The sequence below is a fragment of the Sphaerodactylus townsendi genome, linkage group LG02 (assembly GCF_021028975.2).
Source record: "Sphaerodactylus townsendi isolate TG3544 linkage group LG02, MPM_Stown_v2.3, whole genome shotgun sequence".
NCBI lineage: Eukaryota > Metazoa > Chordata > Lepidosauria > Squamata > Sphaerodactylidae > Sphaerodactylus > Sphaerodactylus townsendi.
Genome location: NC_059426.1, coordinates 68,878,354 through 68,891,807, shown reverse-complemented (window position 1 = coordinate 68,891,807; position 13,454 = coordinate 68,878,354). Strand labels below are relative to the sequence as shown.

The window sequence follows — 13,454 nt, the reverse complement described above, 5'->3', positions numbered from 1 at the left end:
TGATTGTCATCATAAAGGGGAATAGTTGATCTAAGACAAGGCTCCAACCATCATTTAAATATTGGCAGCTTGAAATGACCACCTTGAAATGTGCCCTGTAGACAGTACAGATGCTCCCTGCAATTCATAGAATCATAGAGTTGGAAGAGACCACAAGGGCCATCGAGTCCAACCCCTGCCATGCAGGAAGACACAATCCACAATGTGGATTCAGTGAATCTGAAGCTTCCTGTTTACCTTCTAGGGCAGCCCTAAGTAGCAACTTTTGAAATGACATTAGCTAGCCATGAATTTTTAAATGCTGGAGACATCAATACATTGAGATAAGAAAATGCTCTCTTTTTACAGACAGTCATATGTCTACCAACAGGTCACCTTGACAGAATATTTTAGCTACATATTTTGTCTAGAAAATAGCATGTATTTATCAACAAGATAACTCTTTCTACTCATCACCACTAATAACTAAATCTGTTTCTACAATAATTCTAGAGGCGTATAATCTCATCAAGTCGCAATGTTTTATAGATATTTAGTAGTAATGTATTATTAATATGCACCAGTTATTACACAAAATGCCATCATTCTGGCAGGCAATTTTAAACAAGAAATTTGTGTAGCTTGTAGAATGTCTCCAAACTTAATTTGCAGCTGCTTCAGGTAAGCTGTCTTGAGCTTGGAGGGATATAATTCTGCTGAAGACCACATTATCTTGCCTTCCATATCATTACAGCAGGATCATTATATAGTAGTAGTAAACTCTGGAAAGCTCTGGGATTCAGGGTGTCAGGCTTCACTCCAAAACAACTACCTAGTGTTCAACCTCTAAAAAAAACATCCCTAGTATCCCTTCTAAAGGTCAACAGGAGCTGGGAGAAGATTCAGCTGGATGCCGATGCAAGTTGTGTGGGTAATCAAAGAACTTTTCCACAGAAATTTCCTGTCAACTTTTTTATTCATAACCCACCAATAGGTCTACATGCGATTCAGTGAGGCAAACATGGCTGAATCCCCACTGGGAAAAATGCTGGGATTGGACCGGGACCATAAAGTACAGTACCTTTTGATCCCTCTCTGTCCCTCCCAAAGCAGCCGAGGTCTCGAGTTGAAACCGGAATCAGAGCCTGGGATCAGCTCTGCTGCTCTTTTGCGCCTCATTCCTGGTTGGCTGTTGCTTTAAGGTGGGAACATGAATGGGTGTTTCCTTTTTTGTTTGTTTTTCCCCCCCATTAACGGCTACATAGCTACATACCGTGGACAAGAACACCACACAAATGTGTGCCTATTAGTTGCATGGCTGTAGCTTTGTATGGAAGAAGAATTTTTTTTTTTAAAAAAGGCATGTTCCTGCCCGCCCGTGAGTCTTCCGTTCTGCGCATGCCCAGGCCACTGTGCTGTGATTGGCTGACAGCATGTGCGGAGACTCAGGGCGGGAAAACAATTCCCCACGATACCTGGCTCGTTAGAAAAGATGTACCTTCCTGGGGGTTTCTGAAAAGCCCTGGATGAGGAGGGTATCACAGGGCCGGGACTGAGCCAAATTTGACACAGGAGCCATGGGGAGTTCTCCATTGTCCTGGGACACCTACCGGGGCTATCCCATGGGGGAAATCACCCATAGAAACACAAACATACCACCAATTGGGGTGTTGTGTGGTTTCCGGGTTGTATGGCCGTGTTCTAGTTGCATTTTATCCTGACGTTTCGCCCGCATCTGTGGCTGGCATCTTCAGAGGATCTGATCATACAGCCTGGAAACCGCAATACCCCAGTGATTCTGGACATGAAAGTCTTCGACAATACATACCACCAATTTTTACATTGAACCACTTTTGTAAAATACATGCTATTTGTACATCTTAGTAAGAAAAAATCAAGGCAATGATCTATATTGATAAATTAGGTGAGTGGGCTAAGAAATGGCAAATGCAGTTCAATGTAGCAAAATGTAAATTGATGAACACAGGGGCAAAAAATCCAAACTTCACATGCACGCTACAGGGGTCAGTGCTATCAGTCACAGACCAGGAAAGGGAGTTGGGCGTCTTAGTTGATAGTTCCATGGGAATGTCAACTCAATGCATGGCAGCTATGAAAAAGGCAAACTCTATGCTGGGGATAATTAGGAAAGGAATTGATAATAAAACTGCAAAGACTGTCATGCCCTTATATAAAGCCGTGGTGCGACCGCACTTGGAGTACTGTGTTCAGTTCTGGTCACCACATCTCAAAAAGGATATCGAAGAGATAGAAAAAGTGCAGAGAAGGGCAACGAGGATGATTGAGGGACTGGAGCACCTTCCTTATGAGGAGAGGCTGCAGTGTTTGGGACTCTTTAGTTTGGAGAGGAGACGTCTGAGGGGGGATATGATTGAAGTCTATAAAATTATGCATGGGGTAGAACCAGGGGGCATTCATTGAAAATGCTGGGGGGAAGAATTAGGACTAATAAAAGGAAACACTTCTTCACGCAACGTGTGATTGGTGTTTGGAATATGCTGCCACAGGAGGTAGTGATGGCCTCTAACCTGGATAGCTTTAAAAAGGGCTTGGATAGATTTATGGAGGAGAAGTCGATTTATGGCTACCAATCTTGATCCTCTTTGATACGAGATTGCAAATGCCTTAACAGTCCAGGTGCTTGGGAGCAAAAGCCACAGAAGGCCATTGCTTTCACCTCCTGCATGTGAGCTCCCAAAGGCACCTGGTGGGCCACTGCGAGTAGCAGAGAGCTGGACTAGATGGACTCTGGTTTGATGCAGCTGACTTGTTCTTATGTTCTTATATTGAAAAAGCTTCATTTAGGGGGGCAGTATCCAAAGTTTCAAGTTCCACAGAAATGCTGGTACACTGATGCATCCCCCCTCCTTATGAAGTTGGCTCAAGATTTTTTATCTTGTATCTCATGATTTTTAAAAATGAGTCCAGAAGAACTGCTATTTTTGTCTTTCACAGCAAAGAGATCAAAGATCGTACTTGGATGGTGACTAATGAAGTTACATGCTATTTGTTCTAAAATTGTTTAACCAACAGTACCATCAGCCCTGATTGCAGAGGACTGTACCATCAGTGTAACTTCCTCTCCAGTGAAATGTTTTAAGAGAGCCCTGGAATGCTGAATCCCAGTGGGATATCCAGCTTTATCTTAGCACTCAGTAATGGAAAACTAACTGAGCTTCGCTATTGATCACAGTTAGTCGATACAAGCAGCAGAAATTCTTCCTGTTATGAGAAAGGTACCACTAATTCAGATTTTAGGACCCCAACTGTTTACTACCTTATTTGGTTTAAAGGTGTCATTAATACGTTTAAAAAACCCTCAGTGATCTCAAACTACTTTTGGGTCCTCTGGTTCTGATCAGGTAAGTCCAATCCTCATGTTTCCCAATTATTCTGTATTCCCATTAAAAGCTCTTTGGAACCTCTTCTATTCCATTGTCAAAACCTTGCACACATTCATGCCTCTGAACTGAGGAATTGAGACATCCACTCTCCCTACACACATACAAACAAAGAGAATTAATGTATTGCATCTTTAATCTAGGGTAGCAGATAAACAAAATGCTAAAATCCAAGATTTAAATTTAAGGGCAAACTGCATGCCCACTGCAGAAAAGCTGAGCTGATATCATGAATTCTGCAGGAAGATGAAATGTCTGCAGTTCTGTTAATCATTAACTCAACTCTTCATCTCAGTGGCAGACTGCAGCACTCCCTGCTGTCTGAACTCTGTCCAAACAGTGAATGAGAACAGGCCATACAGGTAAAATATTTGTTACAGTATTGAAATACTCATCAAACAACCAGATAAACAAGAAGACACCATGAGGCTGGCAAAAAATGCAAACTGTTGTAGACATAAGGAAAAGGCAAAACTGAACATATACCTGGTGTCCATTCCTTACAGATATGTTAGGCTGACATTTGAGTTGGGGTGGCCATGTTATCTATTGTTGCAAAAGAAAACAGAAAACTTGGGGTACCTTTGAGGTTAACAACATTATTATAGCACAAACTTGCATGAGTCATATAGATGCATCTTCAGGAACCGTGTAAGGAATTCCTAACAGTTGGGACTCTTGATGACATTTTTACAGGGAGATCCCATTTCAGCGACGTTTCCTAGTGCTTGCAGCCTAGCACTTTTTCTGCCAGTCTTTGCATAAATTCCCAGTGTGCATGGTTCCAGTGTTTTTGCCATCACTACCTAAAGGCTGTAACATATTACAGTCCGTCAGTCGACAGAAGAAATACCACTTGCAAAAAGTAAACATCCCAGAACATGATTTTTTAATTCCCACTTTTTCTTTCATGTAGGAATCGATATTAGTATGTCGAAGGCCAACTTTTGCAACACAACTCTCCTTAACAACATGGCTCCCTTGCAAAGGAGTCATATTGTTTCGAGGGGTGAAAAGGAAGATTGTTCTCTCTCTTAGTCCTGCTACTAGACAACTGTACGACCTTGGGAGAGTTGCTGCTCTTTTGGCATCACGTCAGACAGCTGTTAAAGCTGGATAAGGACATAAACCATGTTATAACCCAAACTCATAGTACTGAAGGCACAAACCAAGCACTATTTCTTTTCAGGCTGATTACTTTCAATGCACCTTGTGCACTGATGAATTAATGTGGCAATTTATATAGCCATCCCAATACATACATCCCAGGCCCATTGAGTATGCCATGTGTTGATGCCAGCCTTTTAGTGGGGAAGGAATGAAACTGCAGAATGAGAAGTTCCTCTGATTTTCTGCCATACTGAATGGTTAGCCTTGTAAGTCTACAACGTAAGAGTTGAAAGAAATGTGTGCATAAAGAGTGCAGGCAGAAGACTAGCTCACAGAAGATCTTCTTTTAATGTAAAAAACCACCCCATGAATCTGTAAAGAGATTCCATTTTGCCAGGCAGTCCAGAAGTCAAAAGTCAATACACCAGTTCAAGATAACAGGTTTAATAAACTCCAGACAATAAGAACAGTCAGTTTCCTTTGAAGAGCAGAAACCAATGGGAAATTCTTCTGAAGGAGCTGTTCCATACTTCGCTGTAAACCACACTTCGCTGCCAGTTCAAATATGGTCAGCAAAGGATTTTAATTACATAGCTAACACATTGCCAAACTTGCTGCAATTTATTAAAACACACACGTCAATCAAGACATTCCTGCAACTAGATATCAAGGAATTGGTTCAATTCCTTCTTCCTCATTTTCCTCCCGAGGGTCAATTTTATCAGCTCTCACAATACGGATACTCTCCTTTACTAAAACATTGGTCAAAAAGCATTGCAAGGGAAAGAAACAATAAGGTCCAAGAGCTAATTGTTTCCGCCAGCCACCTTTTATGCCACCTGAAAGCTCAGGGAACAATATATGGATAGTTAAGCATGGATCTGGGACACCCTGCTTTAAATTCCTTCTCTGCTGTGGAACCTGTTGGGTGACCTTGGGCCAGCCACACAGTTCAGCCTAACAAACCTTACAGGATTATTGTAAGGATAAAACACAGAAGAGGAGAACAATGAAAGCTGCTTTGGGATCTCCCATTGGGGAGAAATGCAGGATATAAATGAAGTAAATAAATAAATTTTAGCCAAAAAATCTTAGTTGTGGATTATCTCACTATAAATATAAAGTGGCTGTAAATTCTTTTTTAAATGTATCTGTTTAATGACAGTCTCTCCCAGGGAGCAAATCAGTGTTTTTAAAAGACTGATTTTAAAAGACTTCAGAATAATGGAGTCATCAGCTGAGGATCATCAGGCAAGACACTGATAGAGTCTTCTGCTTTGCCACAGAGCAGGCACAGCATGGTATACTCCTGAAACAAAACACAAAACACATTTACATTGTAAACTTCACAGCACGTTGCATGTGCAGTTCAGTTAATGCACCCACAGCGCTGACCACATGGCATCAAGCTAAAAGCTATAATGGAAAACTTCTAGCTGCCCAACGAATGCTAAGACTTGGCAAGGTGCTTAAAGGTAAAGAAAGCCAACACCCAGGAAAAGTCAGTAAGTTCCATCATGTATTCAAGATGGGCTTTATTTCCTATACATGGGACTATAGCCAGTTAACTTTCACTCATGCTTGGTTTAAAAAAAACCAAGAATATCTAGCCTACTGAAACAACCAGAACATGGTGCTGGGTAAGGAATTCAGCACCCAAAGAATCTCACATGTCTTACAAATAATAAGAAAGTTTCTAGCCCATATTAAGGTAATTTAAAGGTTTTACATATCTGAACAATGTCAGGACACTGAGACAGCCTACCATCAGAGGATCCTCTTCTAAAAACAGAGGTCCTCAAACTGTGGTACTCTGATCTTCAACCCATTTTTTTTTTTAAATTAAGTGCACTGATTCCTGTAGAAATGATTTCCAGGAAGGATGGTTACAAACATGAAGCCTTGGCTGGAGAGAGTGGGTAGGCTTCTCCAACAGACATGCCCATCCAAAGAGCACATACAAACCACATATTCAGAAATGCATTATTTGATTTCTCAAAACCTCATGATCAACAGCATCAAAAGAGCCTCCACTGAGAAATATTTAATTTCAGTCTTGTATCAGGCTTTTCTTGGAGGGAGGAATGTTCTTTTGCTTAATTCACAAAATCATGTTTTCTGATTAGCTGGGTAATTCCCACCCAGATCACATACAAGCTCCTAGTGACCTAGTTTTACTACTTTCATGATTGGAAAAGGCCACAATTCTACTATTAGAAGAGACAAAAGTGGAGCCCTGGCTGCCCCATCTTCTAATATTTTTTGCATTTTTTTCTATCTGTGTATTTTTATGTGTGACGAGTTGCTGAGTAAGGTTTGCTCTTGGGCCTAAGATATCAAAAAAACACACCTGGGTGGTGCCTGCTTGCAGATTTTTTTAAAAAAATGTGTAGGATGAGCCCTCATCAGTATTAGATATACAATGACAATAAAATTATTCAAATTGATAACATTATATAATCTAACTACTGCTACCTGAGATATATTGTCCTACATCTTTTTATATTGTATGTATTATAAGCAATTATTCTGATTTGTAAATAAACCACTTTGAGTACAATGGCAGAAAGGCAGAAATAAATGTAATGCAGGAAATAAAGTCACATAGAGACTGCCTAATTTCAGGGCAATGCTTACTCTGCCTCCTCCTCTTCCCAAATTACATAACAAGGAAATCTATACCACAAAAAACTTTAAAATTGTGAGCGGAACCGCCTAAATGATCTCAATGCAGCCTTCAGAGCATTGTTGAAATGACAACATACATAAAAAGCAAAGAACAGTGTAGGGCAGAGAAACTCACCCAATTCTCTTCAATTTCTAAGTATTTAGCTATGGTATATTTTTCTTTCTTTTTTTACAAACATGGTACGAAACTTGCATGTTATGTCTACATATACAAAAATGCATGCACACAGGAAACGAAAGCAAAGAGTCTAAGAAACGACACTGTGCTATGTACTAGATTCTGCCATGCACAGTATGCAGAAAAGGAACACTGCTTGTGTTCCCCCTCCCATTTACATACATTTTTCTGACAAACAGCATCTCAACACTATTAAGCAAAAGCATATAGCCCTACTGACCAATGCCATAAAAGCAAAATTACAGCAGCAGACAATTTATTACCACTTACATGATGCAAAGAGTATAAAACATTTATAACTAGCTATTACTTTACATTATGTTACAGAAGCTTCTAGAGACTATAGCAAGGCTAGGGCCTCGTACAGCACGTAACTGGCACGGAGACTAGGCACGGAGACTAGATTATATTTAGTCTCCTTTACATTCTCAACCCTTGAGAAACTATATTTTGCAGGAGCCACAGACCCAATTGGTAAGGGAATAAAAGCAGTAAAGCTATCATTTGTCTCTCAATAAATGACTGGAGCACAATCTGACAATATCAGCTTACCACCAGGATAGAGGCTCTGGCAGAAAACAAACTGCATGTTCCTTTGACACCAGTTTTAATGCATGAACCTCCAAAGTGCCCATTTTTCACATAAAACTGGATTGACTGTACTGCTTTCTCTACCCTCCACAAGCCAGATCCAGGCAGCAATAACTACAAGTAAGTAAAGTGCTTGGGGACATAGTATGCTGAAGTTGATACTTCTTTTGCTCTTTTCTGTGTACATGAAGCATTACAACTCCCGTCTCTCTTACAACAACCCTGTAAGGCAGGTGTGACCTGCACAAAGGCACTCAGGAGCTTCAGAATACAATGAGAAAACTGAACTATACTCTCACATTTAGAAATCTACATACATTTATTTATTTATTTTATTCTTTCGATTTATAAACCGCTCCATCCCCTAGGGGCTCTGGGTGGATTTAGAAATCTACACAGTCTGAGAATGGTACAGAAAATAACCCAGTCCCTCAAGGTGCTTGGAAAATAAAACTCCCTATACAACCCAACAATGCCACATTTAAGACAAAGCTGCACCATAATACTTGTGGCGTTGACTTTCGTAAGTTTGGTTTAGCTTAGTTCCAACGCATACAGAGCTATTGTAGCAGACAATTTAAAGGGATAGACAAGAATATAGTTTTAAAGAGAACCAAATGCCTTAACATGTGTGGTGTGAACAAAGGGAAGTAATTGCTTCAGCTATCAAGTGTAAAAGCTCTCTGACTCCCCCTGTTGTTCACAAGGAGCCACAAAGCCACCAGGTTTTCATGTCAACAACAAAAGTTAGATAGAGTGACTTTTTTAAAAGCATATTCACTTGAAGAAGAAGAAGAGCTTGGATTTATATCCCCCCTTTCTCTCCTGCAGGAGACTCAAAGGGGCTTACAATCTCCTTGCCCTTTCCCCCTCACAACAAACACCCTGTGAGGTAGGTGGGGCTGAGAGAGCTCCGAGAAGCTGTGACTAGCCCAAGGTGACCCAGCTGGCATGTGTGGGAGTGTACAGGCTAATCTGAATTCCCCAGATAAGCCTCCACAGCTCAAACCCGGTTCCTCCAGGTTAGATACATTAGCTCTTAACCTCCTACGCCACTGCTGCTCCCTACTTACTTGGAAGTAAATTCTATGTAAACCAACAAAACAATTCCAAATTTATTTGGAATACATATCTTCAACTTTTTATAGAACCCAATCAGAGCACAATAAAGTCACATCAGCTCTGAAAGGCCTAAAACAATGCTTCAATATTCAGTTTGACTAATACAGTAAAGCCAAATTGGTTCTGCATGCAAAATCTCAGCACTGACATTGCATTATTACTACTGGTTAATAGTTTTTACAGTATGTTGAGTAAAGTTCTTTGCAGTCTATTACACTTACAACCTTTTGAAAAAGTGTATCATCTAAAACCCATGCAAAGGTCCAGCTACAGCCCAGATTACTCTTGGGTATATCCAAATTATCTAATGAATGGGACCTTCTGACTCTAAGGAAAAAATCTGATGAAAGTTGAATGTCTTCTCTTGTTCAACTTCATAGTTCCTTAAGTATCAAATTAGACACTATTTTATGAGAGTCAATGTGGCATATAGGTTACAGTGTTTGCCACAGAAGTTTGGGTTAGTCACACATTTTCAGCTTATCCTGCCTCACAAAATCACTGCAAGGACAAAATGGAGGAGAAGAGAATGATGTATGGGGAGAAAAGCAGGAGATAAATTAAGTAAATAAGACACAGCACACTAAGTTATAAGTAGTGTATACTGAGACGCTAAGTTATAAGTAGTGTATACTGAGACCACCCGCACGTTCACTCAAAGATGAACATCAAATATGCACAAACAGAAATTTAATGCTATAGCAACTAGAGCTTTCCATGCACATCATTCATAAAGAAACTTTTTTGAAATGTTTCAAGGGGTCTGTACCTGGTAATCATCCACTACACTGAAAGTATATTCATGTTTGGCTATCACATGGTGACAGGTCTTACACACATCTGAAATGAAAAGCAAGAAAGACTATCAAACATTGGAGGCAATGCTATCAGGAGTCCAGTTATGATGATAGAGACAGAACAGTTCACATCACATTTGTGCTTTCAAAGTTCTTCACAGATTCAAAGTGATAGTAGACAAAGGAAGATGATTGAAAATCAGTTCCCCTGAAATGTTCCTACCCAACCATCTCTTATTGGTATTATTACCATAGCCAAAAAATACCATCATCAGCAAAATAATTTAATCTTCTTACGATCATAAGTGATAATTTCCTCTCCATCCTCTTCCTCTGATGTTCTGTTTGTTATCATCACAAAATCCCTCTTTTTACATTCAATGCAACCCAGATAGTTCAGCAAATAAGACCCATTCTCCAAGCAGGTGTTACCCTAAAATATTAAGAAAAGGAAAAGATGGTTTCATATTAACAGTATTCTTTTCATAGAACAAAGTAATTAAGAGCTGGTGAACAAGGTGTTAAAAGCAGGAGCTTGAACTCAGTTTACATTTCAGATCTACCATGAAAACTGAATGCTTTTTCTCAGGCAAGTCATCATCTCTCAGCTACAATCTGTGCCGACTTCCCTGTTGCAGAATTGATAATACAGGCTTACCTAACAGGCCTATTTTAATAGTCGTAAAAATATACCACCTTTCCCACTTACTAATGGCTCAAAGGAGATATAATTTAGCTGCACAAAGCAACTACAAAATGTAAAAGTCAGATTACATAAATAGCTATTACAGTTATTTAAAATTAGCCTATCACTAGTGACAGCAACATTCACGCTCCTCCGGAGAATAACTATGAAGCCTCCTTACCCGAGCCGGGTATTTCGTTTTCACGCAGCCACCACACATGTTGCCTTCTCTAACACTTCCTGTGTCTGCAAACCCCTGTCACGTCACACTCCACGCGAGAGGGAGTAATAGGCGGCAAACGAGACTTCTGTCATTCAACTCAAAGCTGTTCCGGCGTTTGAAAAGACGCAGATAAGCAAGAAGGCATCATCATCCCACCGTCGCGGCATTTTCAAATCGCTGCCACTTACTAGCTGCAGCAAGAGTAGCAAATTGCATCCTGTTGGAAATCTGATAAAAGATCTCACTACAGAATTCTGGGAAGATAAAAGCAGAGAATAGGCTATAATGGCCAAACTAACAAATCTTGTAGAACGAAACATGGATTTGATGCGAGATGGGAACTTTACCTCTTATATGAAGCTGCTGAATCGATCATGTATGAATAAAAACAGCTTGAGGATTATTAATTTGATAATGATTAAGAGAGTGACCCGCAAAGGAGATTTAGAGCTGGTGGACAGAAAGTGATTTTAGATTTCATGATGGTTTCTTTGATAAAATTAGAATGTCACATTGGGATCCATTAAGTTATAATCTTACTAATGTAGTCCTGGGTAGATGTACTGTGTTTATTTTTTGCTCTATCTGTTCTGAATTCTTTTTGGTTTGTATCTTTTTTCTATGTCTATAAAATATATTGTTTAAATTAATAAAAAAAATTAAGTGATGCTGCCTTTAAAGTGGAATATGGTGAATATGGGTGGACCTGAGAGGAAGGGAGAAACTCTGGCTGAAGCATGCATGCAGAATGTCAGTTGGAAAGGTAAAAGGTGGATCCTCATGGACTCTCCACTTTTTAATGGAGAATTCTCCCCAAACCGATATCAAATTACATGTGGAAGTCAGGACTATGGGATGGACTATAAAAAATATGGATCCAGCACTTAGTGACACTGAAGCAGCATGAAAACATGGCACAGATCCTAACCTTGTTTTTGCTCCATTATGGTGCCAAAAAGTTGTGGGTCCATGAGGATCCTTGCATTTTAACCAGGTTATTGTGGCACTGTGGCACCACAATGCGTTGGATCCATGATTGTTGTGTTCAGATCTGTGGCTAGGAACACGAACCTGTGATCTGATGGTGACTTTGGGGTGACCTAGTGCAAAAAACAGATCCATGAGGATCCATGCTTTGCAACCACGTTTTTGTGCTACTGTGGCACCACGATGCATTTCATCCATAATTGTTGTGTTCAGATCTGTGACCCAAGGACATGACCTGTGATCTGATGGTGATTGGGTTGACCTAGTGCAAGAATCATGAGGATCCGTGCTTTTCTACCACATTTTTGTGCCACTGTGGCACCACAAAGCATTGGATGCATGATTTTTGTGATTCTGACTATAGACTAAGACATGCTGTACAGTATCATGGTGGTTTCATTTCATTCCAATGTAAAAATCATATGTATTCATGAGGATCCATTTAAAACCATCTGGCTTTTGCCCAGTCCCGCAGAACCCATTGGTACAATTCAACCCATTGTACTGGCTGATCAACCTTATTCAAAGAGAAACTCCAGCTGAGATTCTGAACCAGAATTTACCCAGAAATTTGATTACATATTCATCTAGCTCTTAACAGATACCAAAAGTTTTATCATGCAGTACAAATGTTAGATTAGGTTAGCATGTCTAGAAACAGTGTGCTATTTTGCAGTAGTTGCTCAACTCGCTAGCTGAACTTTATATAGAAATGTCAGATTTACCTCTTGAAATGAATGGTTCTATTGCTTAGTATTATTTTTCTCTGTACCCACTTGTATGTTGATATATTAGCGTTTGTGTGTATATACACATTTTGTGCATTTGATAAAATGAGCTATAGACAAAGATTTGCCACAATAAATATGTTGGCCTTTAAAGTGTCACAAGACTCATTTTTGTGTTGCTTTAAGGTATTAACATATCTTTGCAGTATTCCTTAAATTCCTCTAAAAATAATACACATAAAGCTTATTAAACGCAAATTCACAACAGGAAGCCTCAGTGAATCCATGAAACCATAAAAAGTAGAATCCACGAACTACACAAATTTTTTTTGCCATAGTTGCAGCCAACTTATGGTGACTTTGCAGGGTTTTCAAGAGACATTCCGAAGTGGTTGGCCTTACCTGCCTCCACTAAATAGACAACTAAAAACCTTCAGACATTAATTAAAGGCCCTAGAAAATAAAACAGATTTGCTGCTTTTCCTAAATATCTGCAGAGAAGCAGCCTTCCTTACCTCCCCTGGAAGGTTGTTCCAGAGGATATAATTCCCCTTCTGCAAATCAGCCTTAGCAACTGGCATCACTTCCACCCTGACACGATTAGGATCAGTTTATTCTGCCTTAGTCATTTGACCATAACCTCAAGCCACCCGTTCAAAAAGCAATACAGCATCATTAGATAAAAAACTAGTGTTACCAGATCACAAAATCCCCTTAAGCAATTGAAATGGACAGGACTCATTCAAAGCTGCATTGGAAGAGAAGAAAGACTTATTTAGAGCTTTCACTTCTACCTCATAGGCCTTCAAATTAGTTCTGTGGCATGAAAAATGACCAATTCTAGGTTCACCACCAAAGCAATCAGCCTCTTCCCCATGGTTCTTTAATTTTAATTACCTTTCTCCCAGTGGTGGGATTCAGCAGGTTCGCACCACTTCAGCAGA

The 13,454-nt window shown here is 39.8% G+C and overlaps 1 protein-coding gene across 1 annotated transcript; it reads right to left on the bottom strand.

Annotated features, from left to right (window-relative positions):
- Positions 1-4,939: 4,939 nt before the first annotated feature.
- CHURC1 (churchill domain containing 1) lies at positions 4,940-10,938 on the bottom strand. The gene is made up of 4 exons (XM_048487120.1): positions 10,754-10,938; positions 10,185-10,320; positions 9,860-9,930; positions 4,940-5,820 (listed from the first exon to the last, which is right to left on the bottom strand). The coding sequence occupies exons 1-4, from the start codon at positions 10,790-10,792 to the stop codon at positions 5,728-5,730; spliced, it is 339 nt and encodes a 112-aa protein (XP_048343077.1). The 5' UTR covers positions 10,793-10,938; the 3' UTR covers positions 4,940-5,727.
- Positions 10,939-13,454: the final 2,516 nt, after the last annotated feature.